This window comes from Triplophysa rosa, linkage group LG13 (genome assembly GCF_024868665.1).
Source record: "Triplophysa rosa linkage group LG13, Trosa_1v2, whole genome shotgun sequence".
NCBI classification, from domain to species: Eukaryota; Metazoa; Chordata; class Actinopteri; order Cypriniformes; family Nemacheilidae; genus Triplophysa; species Triplophysa rosa.
In genome coordinates, this window is record NC_079902.1 from 21,402,956 (window position 1) to 21,417,245 (window position 14,290).

The 14,290-nt window shown below is 37.3% G+C and overlaps 1 protein-coding gene across 2 annotated transcripts in view; it reads right to left on the minus strand.

Annotated features, from left to right (window-relative positions):
* The window catches only part of ppp3cb (protein phosphatase 3, catalytic subunit, beta isozyme), a 30,319-nt gene that overhangs the window by 8,044 nt on the left and 7,985 nt on the right, over window positions 1-14,290 (minus strand). For both annotated transcript variants that reach the window (XM_057349354.1, XM_057349353.1), the window contains exons 2-8: window positions 8,373-8,573; window positions 6,401-6,525; window positions 6,145-6,256; window positions 4,448-4,593; window positions 3,073-3,212; window positions 1,141-1,218; window positions 389-483 (exon numbers count right to left, since the gene is read on the minus strand). In XM_057349354.1, coding sequence (XP_057205337.1) covers window positions 389-483; window positions 1,141-1,218; window positions 3,073-3,212; window positions 4,448-4,593; window positions 6,145-6,256; window positions 6,401-6,525; window positions 8,373-8,573 — 897 coding nt within the window. The remainder of the gene's footprint in view (window positions 1-388; window positions 484-1,140; window positions 1,219-3,072; window positions 3,213-4,447; window positions 4,594-6,144; window positions 6,257-6,400; window positions 6,526-8,372; window positions 8,574-14,290) is intronic.

Sequence of the window (14,290 nt, forward strand, 5' to 3'; positions counted from 1 at the left end):
GGGGTTACCCTAATACCTTTAACAGATGTCTGATCTCAGCATTCCTAGCTGGTGAGGGGGGGTTACTAACAAAGACTCTGGTATTTATGACTAGAGATGAGCTAACAAAGACCAGATCTTATGTAGAGATAGATTTAAAATAGTAATGTAAAGTGTACATGATTCCTTTATATTTTGGTCAATAAAATCTTCAACAATGACAACATAAAAATTATTGATTTGCATGAATAGAAATAAGCCTTGTATTGACTTTATTTTATTATTTCCTATAAATGCAGCATAGTGATAGTGATGTAAAATAGGTATAAGATTTTAATGATTATATATTTAAGTTGTGTGTGCTGTACTTTGTGTAGTCCGTTCACAGAGAGTAAAACTGAATACAGACCTTTATTGTTGTAAACATCCAGGTAATTTGGAGCAGAAAAGATGGTGATGAGAGAGGGAAATCCTGTGCTCTGACTCTTTCTGTACATACGATAACTTAGAGAGAGAGAGAGAGAGAGAGAGAGAGAGAGAGAGAGCAGGCTGGTTAGTGATAGTCTGGCTAAAGCCGGTAGTTTATATTCTAAAAGATGTAATTATTGTCATTTCTCAAACATACTGTATACATCCTGACCAACTTCAGACAATTCATAATAAAACTGAAGTAATATTTATTCATTATTTATTGTGAAGAATGTCAACTTACATCGCACAACATGTTATTTTTGTTCATAGTTGTGGAGTACTGTTGACTGTTAAGGAGTATTTGTACTTGATTGTATTTGAGTATACTGTGCTTTAAACACAAAACCGTAGTTTTAATATTGTGCTTTATTGAAGTGCATCGACTACTTTGACGTAAATATAGATTTGTTTTCACAACTCCGTTTAACCATAATTTGTAATGTTACAGAAAATATGTGTATTTGCACATGTCTGTGTTTACGTGCATGAGATAATAAAACAGATAGAAAGGCACTGTCTGAGATGAACGTAATGTGGGGGGAATGTACAGTAAGATCAAAGATCAGTACTGAATACTGTATGTAAATTATGGAGAATTAATCTCCATATCTCTCTGTATCTGAACAGCACTGATCCAGCATCAACACAAACCTTCACTAGTCAATCAGTCAATGTGTGTACTGTCCTTACCCAGCATCCTGAGCTTCATGTGCCCTGATGACCGACAGTAAGTTGTTGGTCTGTAGAAACTCGCACACAGCAGGATAGCTGTAAACAATAAACAAACAATGTGATGAAACACTTATTAAGCTTTTTCACTTATTATATAGAAAATAAGTTTAAAACTAAATTTAACAAAGGCATTTGACATGATTCATGCAGATTCTTAGGTACTGTAGAGTAAATTGGTGTTAAGCTTGTAAACACAGATCAGTGGTGCACTATAGAAGTGTACAGTACTATCTGTATTATTGCCTTTCAACTACGAGCCATTAGGGGGCAGCAGTGGTGTAAATGTGAAGGGCCACAATAAAAATCTTTATTTTGCTGAGGATAACAGAGGATACAGTAAATGAGAGCTCAACAATTCTGTTCCTGTACTGTGTTGTATTTAGAGTCTTATTTATAATTATGGGAAACGTCTTTTTAAAAGTGATAGTTCACCCAAAAATGAAAATTCTGTCATCATTTACTTTCTTGTCATTTCAAAACTGGTATCCAAACAGCGCCGGCACCCATTCACTTCTATTGTATGGACACAAAACCAATGCAAGTGAATGAACATTTTTCGAAATATCTTCTTTTGTGTTCTGCAGAAGGAAGAAAGTCATACAGGTTTGAAATGACAAGAGGGAGAGTAAATGATGACAGAATTTTCACTTTTTGGTGAGCTATCATTTTAAGGATCAAAGTATTTTTACATAAAGCATTTTTACATATTTTCAAATATTTTTTTAACACTCACACCAAACTATATTTTTTCAGCTACTTCTCAATTATGGCAGTTATTGATACAAATATTTAACGCATTAATCATAAATATAGCTAAACAATATGCAAGATAACATAGCACATTTTGATGACATTTTTTCTGTTGATTTAAGATTTTTTTAATCAAACCACCATATATCACCTGCAAATGGGCAAGTGAATACAGATACGTGACAGATACAGGTTGAACCTATAGCTGTATCTATCTAGTATGAAATATATTAAATGTTAAATAACAAGAAAAACTGAGTTGGTTGATGTTTTACCTTGGTGTCTAAAAAAACAGGTGATGTAAAAACGGCAAGCCATTATTTATATACTAGGATATTGAAAATGATGAGCCTATACGAGAGGCTTAAAGTTTCATTGATTTTAGACGCCTTCATAAGATGTGAAAACCCGAGAGCATTGTGGGAAATATTCACACCTCATGCTCTCATTCACAGCCTCCTCAACGTTTTTTCCGGTTCAATCATAAATTAGCTTCTATCCCTTCTCCATTTTTTCCAAACTCCGCTCTACAACTATCACTCTTTTTCCTCGATGCATTCTCTATTGTGTCTCCTTTTTCTTGCTTCATTTCTCTTTCCCGTTTCTCAGGTTTTCACTGTCTCCGTATCTTCATATCTCAGCGGATCTGGCAGTAGTAGCCAGTTGTCATGGTAACGGCAGAGTGCAGATTCCCATGAGGCTGTGGGGATTTTGTGTTGTGTTGAAGCTGGTCACTTTGGACTGTTTTACAATTCCAATTAAATTCACACTGCGCTTTCCCGATCCGTACGCCGCTGGAGTTTCATCTGAAGATTCCTGAAGATGTCTTGGTTGTGTGCAGTTTATGTATTGAGTCTCTCAAACCTTCTCAAGAGAAACATCTGTGCTGCGGGAGAGTCTCAATGTAATCTCAATGATGTCTATGAGAGACAGTGAAGATGATCTGATTTGTCATTTTTCTAATCTTTGGGTTCTGCTTTCTCCCTCTGGTGTGATTTAAAACCCTGCACGTCCTGCGCATCTCACCGTCCCAGAATGACCACAAGCTTACCTCTGTATAAATATACAGCTGATTTTTCATTTAGCATTCTTGAAATCTGTCTTCTCTAATCTAAGTGTTGAGATAAAGGTGTTGTTTACCTGTAGAAGTAAGAGCATCCACGGACACTGTTGTGGCTAAAGTAATCTTGGCTCTTTTCATTCCCAAAGTCCTCCAATGGATCGGACCACAACAGATCACACATGGGGCCAAACGCCGGGGGTTCTTTAAACCTGTCCAACTGACAGACAGACAGAAAGTAAATAATGATTCAAAAGACTCGACTGCGTTTGTGCTTTGCCGGAGCACTGTTGTAGAAAATAAATGAGAAGCACAAGGAGGGATTTATAGAGGATCAGTCAAACGTCTGTTGACAGAGCCCCATCTTAAAGCTAAAACGTGAAATATCCAATGATTGCTCAGTACGGCCAGAGGAACATGAACCCCACGCTACTATACAGAACATAAAATCCATTGAAAGCATTCTTTTATGAAGCAGATTATATTAATGCCTCTAAATACGTTACACCTTGGACATGGTACAATAACCTTTATACGCTCTGAAAAGACATTTGGCCTTTTCACACCCAGAACATTTTTTACAACCACATGTTAGAAAGTGCACTAACAGAGAGTTATAAATATGCAACGTTTGTTATTCTGCAAACTTTTTGAAAAAAAGGTTAAACCTGACTTAACTGTAAACAGCATAAGGAGGTTTTTTGCAAATATTATTAGGAAGGGGTAAAGTATGTGCAGTGTAAAACATGCAATAAGATAACCCAAGATAACATTAACTCGGGGTAAAAGGGGTAGGTGACAATAATAATAATATTAATTAAAAAAAATAAACTTTTCTATATTTTCTATAGCACGTGTAAGTGCTGATTTGATGTGGCATCACAAACCACTTTACAAGAATAGAAAAATACATTAAAACACAGAATACAGAATTAAAACAAACCGAAGCAAATATTTTTGGCACGATTACAAAATAATCACGTAAAAGCTACCTTTAAAAAATTGTGTTTTATGAGATTTAAAAACACTAATTCCACAATAATCCAGCTTTGACTTTTTTATAGTCAAAGTCATTTATTGTCATACGTACAAGTACTGCACAAGTACGTCGTAGACTATAGAAAAAACAGAATACAACACACAACACTGCAAGCTACACAAAATTATACATATCGCTGCTGTCCTTCTGAAACCATTTATCTCCGTATTTTGTTATTTTATTTTTGCCATAAATCATTATTATTAGTCAGCATTTGTGTTCGTCACTGGGCGCAAATATCTAACCAATAAAAGGTATTAAAAAGTGCTTGTCAAATTTGACAACACAGTATTTAATCATTTAAAAAGTACAGTGTTTTTCTATTTCCTAAAAAACGGCAAATTTGGACATCCAAGGTTTCAGAAGGACAGCGTCGATATGTACAGAAATCTACAAAAAGTAATAATCTCACTCACCCTCTTGATGTCGTCTAACGTGTGGATCTCTGGAGACAGGCCGCCGTGAACACACAAAAACTGCTGATTCATCAGTGCAGCCAGAGGCAGACAGTCAAACGCATCCATGCAGATGTCATACACCTGCTCCGAGTATTTGATTTTACCTGAAAGACAAAGATACGGATATCACCCGCCTGCTCGGAGCATTTCATTTTATCTGCGAGATAGAGCACTGCAAAAAGATGTTTTTAATCCCTATTTTTGTCTTGTTTTGTTTAGCAAAAAATATTTGAACATCCCTTAAGCAAGGTACATGAAACTTATTATTAATGAGTTTTCTCCATAAATAAATAAATCGTTGATTTTACTTAAGGGTAATGCTTGGGAAAAGTAAAAACAATCTGCCAACATTTGAAGAAAAACAAACTTCAACTTTATACTCTCTGAAAACAAGCCTTATTATTTGATGCAATTTTGCTTTTCCGCTACCTTGTCTTGTTACGATTACCTTTATACTATGCACTGAAAAGTATGACAAAGATTTAAAAAAATGAATGGGATGAACAGAGAGAAGTGGATGATGGTTGTGTATGGAGTAATGTAATCGTTCTAGAACAGATGCGATCGCTCTTGTTTTGTACACTTAGAAATGAAGTGAGCTTGTTTAGGAAGGCTTTCTTTTCTCTGTATGATTCTAATTTGTACATTAAGCTTCTGCATTCATTCATTTACACGTTCAGAGGATGAGAGCGAGAGAGAGAGAGATGTGTGTGAGACATTCTGTGCTGTGTCAATCTAACTGCTCCAAATCTACCAATCTGTTCAGCCACATCACTGCATCATCCTGCTCTCTCTCTCTCTCACACACACGCACGCACGCACGCACGCACGCACGCACACACACGCACACACGCACACACACACACACACACACACACACACACACACATTAATGACAGTGGATTAACCCTTTCAGTGGGATGGATTTCTTTCATATATACAAGCCCCTTAAACGGACCTAAGGTTGTCATTATTCAGACATTAAAGAATCAATCAAGTTTTTTGTGTGTGTATTGTGCACTACTTTTATTGGTACTTTGGTGTTTGTTTGGCTGTTTAGAGTTACTGTTATAGTCACTATAAAAACTGTTTTGAAAAGAACTGCATGAAAAGTCTCATAATTTCCCTTTTTTTATTTCAAAAGAAAAACACACATGCTTGTACATCTGGGTATACAATTCCATTAGATTCTAATGACATATTATAGGTTTAGGTTTATTTTAAACAGAAAAAGGGTATGTTTTACACTATGGCAAGGTAAAGTTTTGTGTGTGTTCTGTCTGTCAGCAGATGGTAAAGCAGGGCACCCACTCCTGCTCACTCTCTCTTTGGGGAAATCAGACTCGCGGGCTCTCTGGGCCTGACATTAACAGGCAAGTTAATTTCCTGCTAATCATACTCTCTACCTCTCTTTCTTGATCTCTTTATGCATCTCTCTCTCTCTCTCTCTCTCTCTATGTTTGACAGGAGACTTCTCTAGAAAAAGACCTGCATCAGAGGAGAAAAGAGCAGGAGATGAGAAGAGACGAGAGGAGTTTTAAGGTGAACTGTTGTGTTTATAAGAAATCTGTAATATATATCTGCAACCCTGTTACCAAAATGTCAGATGAATAGTGATGAAGAGAGGAGTTTGAGAGGATGAGGACAGAACTCACATTCTTGTTTAAAAGTGAAGTATTCAGTCAAATGTCTACATTCATGGTTTCCCCGCAGTAGAAACAGAGTCTTTGGGTAGAGGATTTTCAATGACCAGAGGTACAGGACACACTGCAGTAAGAGAGACAGAGATGCTGTCACAGATCAAGAAGTGAATAACAGTGTAGAAACTGATAGTTAAGCTGAAAAGTTTGGGGCTTTTTCAATTAAAGAACTTGTTGGTATGAAAAAGAACCCTAGAAAGTGAGCACTAACCTCAATACTGAAGTACCCTCGGTCCACGTAGTCCCCTAGGAACAGATACCTAGTTGTTGCAGGAGATCCGCCAACCTCAAATAACTTCATCAGGTCAAAGAACTGCCCGTGGATGTCCCCACACACTGTGAAACAAAAGACTTAAACATCAGCCCACATGCTTTATTTACGAAAATAAATTGTGCGCCTGATGGGAGGTCAAAAGGTTAAAGGTCACGAGGTCCCACTCTCGATAATGGCTTCCAGGGAATTAAATCGGTTAACCAGAGAGCCATTAATGTTTAATGACTTCTGTGTGTGAAATTCACCAGGCCACCAGCTGATGAGGCTTCAGAAATGCATGCTGGGAAGGATGGGGTGGAGTAAAGGTTCGGTCTCAGGTGTGAGGGCGCTGAGAGCGGAGAAAAGTTCCCGCGAATGGGTTCTCTGTCTGTTCAATTATGGCATTTTTATAGCTGAGGAGCAGCATCTTTGTTATGGGTAACATCAAGCTGCTTGACACATTGACTCATGGGAAATTAAAGATACAAGGTGGGTTCGGGGTGGTCTTTACTAATGGCCTCTGCTAATGATGTCATTTATTCTCCTCAGCCCACAGGGTTAAAGAGTAATACTAAAACGTTTTTTTTACTTTCAACCTTTGCCTGATATAATATACATTAGTATGCAGACTTATCTATGTATACATTAACGTATACTGCATATACAGCCGTGAAAAAAACACTATTTTTTTAACTATTAATAGATGCGTTTAGGTAAAATTATAATTATAAATGGAGACGGTGGGAGACATCATTGCTATCATAGAAGAGAAGGTACGCACACATTATTGAAGACCGATAGTAATATTATAGACATATGAAATAAAAAACATTGACTATTTTAAAATCAGTTTTTCTAAATTTACTATTTATAGGTATGTGTTTAGGTAAAATGATCATTTTTGTTTAATTCTGTGAACTACTAACAATATTTATCCAAAATTTCAAATAAAAATATTGTTTCTAATTGCATTTATTTGCAGAAAATGAAAACTGGAAAATCACAGGTGAAAATAACAGAAAAGATGCTCTGTATTTTTTCAGACCTCAAATACTTTTAAGCAATACAACAGTAATATTTGTGCATGTATTTAGGAAAAGTTCAAAATTATTTTTATGATTTTTATCACAGTTTTCATGTGTCTTGTCATGCTGTCAGTGTTTCACATTGCTGTTGGATGAATTTATGTCCCTCCTTAGGTTTGATTTTGTTGAAATTAAACAGAAACTGGACATCTAGAAATGCTGAATAAAAAGAAATTGGGAATTGTCTCTTAATTTTTTCCACGGCTGTATATACAGTTGTATAAACAGCCGTATATAATTTACGTCTTTACTTTTTTAAAGTAATATTTTATAAGTATTATTATTTAAGACATATACAAAATTTAGTAATCATGTTGAATAGTTGTACTTGGAGTGTAAACTACAGCTCAGCTTTGTGAGAAATTAAAAGAAGCTTGGCAAAAAATGACACGCACAAAGTTTACTGAATCAAAATATTACTACAACAGAGGATCAACAAAAATTAATAAAAATGTAGGGAATGTTTTGTTTTCTATGCATTATGTTGTATATTAGAATAAAAACCATATTCCCTTTTTGACAAACATTTTGACCAAATACCTTCAAAGTTTAGTGTTGTGGCCGTTTTGTACCATACCTTATTTTTGGATGGTTTAATCTAACCTGAGGGAGCAATTAAAGCAAAGCAGACTAAATTGAAGCCAAAATGAGGTATCTTATAAGTTCAGAGGGCATATGATCACTTAAAATGTTGTCTAGATAGACAGCTAAATAGGTTTTTAAACAGAGCCCTATCATTTCAGCTCCTTATATTACATACATTTTTGATGAGTTAATGTAAGCTTTAAGATTAGGAAAACAAAAAACAATGCAATGCTTTAAAAACATAAGTATCTGACAGTAACCTGTGACCGGAGCCTCTATGTCCAGCATTGTTTTCTCCTGGCGCAGTATGGCGGCACCCTCATTAATGATGCGCAGGGCGACGGGTTCCTCCACACGGCCCTCTTTAGTGAGGTGAGCCTTCAGCAGGTCCACGCGAGGCTTCCCCTCACAGTCGAACACCTCGCGCATGGTTAACCTGTGGCTCAGCGGAAACGGCACCGCTGCAGAGAGAGAGAGAGAGAGAGAGAGAGAGAGAGAGAGAGAGAGAGAGAGAGAGAGAGAGAGAGAGAGAGAGAGAGAGAGAGAGAGAGAGAGAGAGAGAGAGAGAGAGAGAGAGAGAGAGAGAGAGAGAGATCAAATAAAACAATGAGCATTACTGTGCAGTGCAGAATGCAGAGAGATACACAAGTTGTAAAAGGTGTAAAGCGCCAATTCGATACACAAATGCCATCACACCTTGTCTGCACTGTGCGCTTACGTAAAAAAATCAATAGGTGTATGTTTGCATTGCAGCAGAAGAAATACGCCTATGTCGCTCACAAAATCAGAAAGCTTGGGGCATGCGTGTCGCTTTCTCTGCATCAATCCCACAATCCACCTCGAAAGTGTGGTGCTCAACAACGAAAACACTCGCTGGAAAATAAGTGGCTAAGAAAAGGATCTTACAAATTCTGTTGAGCCAGATGTTGATATGGCCTATGTTCACACATGCATGCAAGCAAACCCAATAAAAAAATGCTGATATTGGTTATATTGGTTAACGAGAGAGAGACAGATTAAGAGAGAGAACGAGTAATCAGGCCAGAAAGAAATTAGAGAACAAAAAGCTGAAAAAAGTCTCAAAAAGGTGAAATGAGACAGAAATTGTGGCAAAGTGTTACCGGGCAACAGCAGCCAAAGGTTGGCATTTCACCAGTGAAGCACACACACACACACACACACACACACACGCACACACACACACACACACGCACACGCACACACACTGAGTCATAGCAGCCCACATGCTAACCCATTTCTACATCCAAAGATGTGTTTTCAAAATATATTTTTCAAGCGTTGGAGCTACACAGACATGCTGCGGTGGCCAAAACAGCAACTGTGAACTTGAATCCAGTGAAAATAGTTCAGTCTGTACATGTGACCCTTCAGACAAAAAACAACTCCGCATTTCATCACTTCCACATTTCACACGAATGTTATTGCTCATAGATTGCTCTTACATTGCTCACAAGAGCTAACGGAGCTCTTTTTTTTGTCTGTGGAAAACAAATAAGATATTTTGAGAAATGTCTTAGTGGTTTTGTGTCTATACAATGGAAGTCAATGGAGGCCAATGTTGTTTGGTTACCTACGGTCTTCAGAATATCTTTTTTTGTGTTCTGCAGAAGAAAGTCATGGGGGTTGACATGAGGATGAGTAAACAATGAAAAAAAAATGTTTGGGTGAACTATCTGCTTAAAGCCACAATATGGAATATTTGGACCGCTAGATGGCGCACTTTCAAAACAACAACAAAAGGCAAAGCTAAATGACGTTATGTAGGAGAGTGGAATTATGGGACATGTCGTTTTCACCATCCAGAGGCGTATGGAGATCGCCCATCATGTTCACGGACGAGGTAATGAATGAATTTTATTATGCATCGTAATGAATTAGCTCGCAAGAAACGTGGAATGTAATGCTACGTTAGCCCGCGACTGATATTGGACTTTGATTTGGTAGCGTAATGCTAAACAGTTTTACAGTCGTCGTTTAAAAGGTAAATTGGAACGAACCCATAGGGTTCATAGGGTAACTGCATTCATAACTATTCAAATAATCTGTGCGTGAGTATTTCGTGTACAATAAAAACATGTGCTTACCTGTCTATTAAAACACAAATGCGAGAGTGGAGTCTCTGTCGAGTCCAAGTTGGTCGCGAAACTCTCTCCAATTAAAAAACGCCACGCCGATCTTAATCCTTGTTTTATTTCTTCGTTTGTCCATAAGCCTGCTTGCCTCGTTTGGCCTACATTTACACTTTTTTGAGTTTCCTTTACTCGCCAAACAGTAATCGTGATCCATAATAACAGAACAACAGATGCTGCATCCCAGATGCTGTATAACCACTTCCGCATTTGCGTGTTGCCGTAGTTTCTACAACCGGTATTAAGTCACTGATATGCGACAAATACAAGGGTCGGGCCATTATTTTAAATAGGAATTTCTCTGGATTTGCACATTCTTGGGAACATTTGGGATACTGTAAGTACACAACTGCATGAAATATATCACACTGTGCAAGTGATTTTTGGGTATTTCATAACAAAATTATTCCATATTGTGGCTTTAACGTATTGCATCCCATTTTGAGTTTCCTATCCTAGGAGTATTTTTGAGTACATTTTGGTAAGTGTGACTACACAAAGTTGGTAATACATGCATGAATGCATTTTAATGAAGGTTAAGCTTTTCTACTGTGTAGTACATATTTCTTTTTATGAGAATGTGTAAATGTTGCTCACGTGCCTGTGAATGCTTGTGAAGTCGGCTGTGTGTGTGTCAGTGCTGTGTATTTGCCTGAGGAAAAAGTGTTATGTAAGAGATCTTTGCTGCATACTGCACTTCAATAATACACCCATACTGCTACATAAAGACACACACACAATAACAAATAATATACTGAGATAGATGAGAATGAGACATTTATTCTAAACCTGTACGAAAACAACCTCTCTCTTTCTATGCATCTCATAATGTTCTTACCCGCAGTCGCAAATGAGATCTCTTTGATGTCTCAACTGCTTCTCCTACACATCAATGTGATTACCATGTCAAAGTCTTAATGGTTATAGATTTCGATATAAACACATTTCTCATCACATTGTTGCAATACTAAATGATCCGAGCCCTGTTATCCACCATCTTATTTTTATTTCTCTAAAGAAATTTTAGGCGAAACATTTCTACTTGCTGATTAATAAATCCGCAGAGAATTCCAATAATTTCCCTGAGCTAAGGGGTAAATAGTGAGAAAAAAACATTTGTAAATAAAAGTAGATCCACTGGTTGTGCATGGTGTTAATAATACCAAGGTCATGGGGTTTGATTCTCAGGCAACACATACAGTAAACTGACCAATGTATGGATCCTTAAAGAAAGTTCACCCAAAACTGAAAATGCTGTCTTTATTTACTCACCCTCAAGTTGTTTCTAATGACTTTGTAATGAACAAAACAGAGAAAAATATTTGGAGGAATGCTTGTAACCAAACAGTTCTTGGCCACCATTGACTACCATAGTATAGGAAAAATTGCTTTATACATGTCTTTGTGAACACAAAAGAAGATATTTTGAAGAATGTCGGAAAGCAAACAGTTCTGGGGCACTTTTGACTACCATTGTCATTTTTTTCTACTATGGTAGTCAATGGTGACCAAGAACTGTTTGGTTACAAGCATTCTTCCAAATATCTTTCTCTGTGTTCATCAGAACAACGAAATGTATACAGATTTGAAACAACTCGAGGGTGAGTAAATGATGACAGAATTTTCATTTTTGGGCGAACTGTTCCTTTTTAATAATACCAAGGTCATTGGTTTGATTCTCAGGCAACGCATACAATTGACCAAATATAGATTCTTAAAGGGATTATCACCCCAAAATGAAAATTCTGTCATCATTTAATCACCCTCAGATTGTTCCAAACCTGTATACATTTCTTTGTTCTGCTAAACATAAAGGAAGATATTTGGAAGAATGTCAGTAACCAAACAGATCTCATCTCCCATAGTATTAGTTTTTCCTACTATGGAAGTGAATGGAAGATGATATCTGTTTGGTTACTGACATTCTTCCAAATATCTTTCCTAGTGTTTAGCAGAACAAAGAAATTTATACAGATTTGGAGCAACTCGAGGATTAGTAAACGATGACAGAATTTTCATTTTGGGGTGAACTATCCCTTGAAATGTCACTTTGGATTAAGGCATACGTGTTAACATTTTCCTCTGGGCACCTAATAGCAGCACACACATACAGTACAGATATTTACATAAATTCCTTCTGAATAAGCATGCACGCTGGACTCATTCTGAACATGAGCATAATTACTGTTGTCATGGACACAGTCATACAGCGACAGGCTACACACACGCCTTCCCATGTCAATAAACACACACACAGAGCTCATCTTTTCACAAGGATTTTGTGCAAATAAACACGCAGGATAAAACTCGACACGTGTCAGATAATAAACCACAACAATGCAACGCAACTCCATGAATCATTGATCAGAGAGCAGAATGCTGCTGCACAACACAATGTGAGCTAAATATAACACTGCTGTTACAAGATGGGAAACTCGACCGCCCCACACACTTTACAAGCTTAAACAACAAACACACACGAGCAGTTAACACAACATGTTACGTCAAGTTGTCTTTTAGGTCCTGTGACTGGTCGCTGTTTTTGATCAGTCATCTTTTTCTCAAAGGTACAAATATTCAATGTCTATTTTCATTAATGCATTTGGAAAACGCTGGCTTGGAGCACATTTAAAGGGATAGTTCACCCAAAATGAAAATTCTTTTATCATTTACTCGCATTCATGTCATTTCAAACCTGTATGACTTTCTTCTGCAGAACACAAAAGAAGATGTTTTGAAGAATGTTGGTAACCAAACAACACTGAACACCCTTGACTTCCATTGTATGGACACAAAACCACCGAGACACTTCTCAAAATATTTTCTTTTGTTTTCCACTGAAGAGGGATTCGTTTTGCATAGACGCTTTGAATGACATGTGGGTGAATTAATAGGGACAGAATTTTGGTGAATTTTTTTAGCATGTGTGTTGCCTTGAAATTAAACCCATGAACTCTGCGCTGCTAACACAATGAGCTAAAGGATCTGTTATTTAAAGTGATAGTTCACCCAAAAATAAAAGTTCTGTCATCATTTACTCTCTTGTCATTTAAAACCTGTATGACTTTCTTTCTTCCGATGAACACAAAAGAAGATATTTGGAAAAATGTTGTTAACTGGCCCACATTCGCTTGCATGGGGTCCAGTGCTGTTCGGTTACCAACTTTCTCTAAAATATCGTCTTTTGTGTTTTGCGTAAGAAAGAAAGTCATACAGGTTTGAAAAGGCTGAGCTAATGATGACAGAATGTTCATGTTTGGGTGAACTATCACTTTAATATAAGATGATAAAAGCTGCATGCATAATAATTATAGATGGTTTCATTGGCTGCACCGGCCTGGCCCGAAGCTAACTTCTGGTCTGTGTTTGGTTATCATACAAAAATGTATTTAATTTTTAATAATATTCATTTATATGTATTAAATTACACTAAATCTACGCAACAGCTATTGATTCCTTGTGGAGGTCTACCAGAAGATAAGTCTGGCCCACATAACGTTTGTTTATGTTGTTACCGCTGAAACTGTCTATAAAAGAAATAGAAAAATGTCTATGTTTTCTTTGCATGTCACACCGCACAGGCCATAAACATGCACAAGTGAACAAGGTGATGCGCAATGTCACTAGCAGGTCAACATGACTGTTGCCCTTTGACTTCTGATACAGTGTTTCACAAATAGAAGCTTCACTTTTGTTTATATTGTTTTAAATTTCTTAATGTTGTTTTACAGACTGCATGCGTTGTGTTTCTGTGATGGGTCAGGACAGGACAGACAGCGTCCGTGTAAGGTCACGATAACTGACCCACGTGTGAGTGTGTTTGTGATGGAGAGGGTCAGGATAGGACAGACAGCGTCATTGTAAGGTCATGATAACTGACCCGTGAGTGTGTGTGCATGTGTGTGTGTGTGTGTGTGTGTGTGTGTGTGTGTGTTATATCCTCCAGCTGCTGAGACAGATGCCACGACTCTTTCCACATCAACACAAGACAAACACACACACTTTGCCTTTCTCAGTTACATGCACAC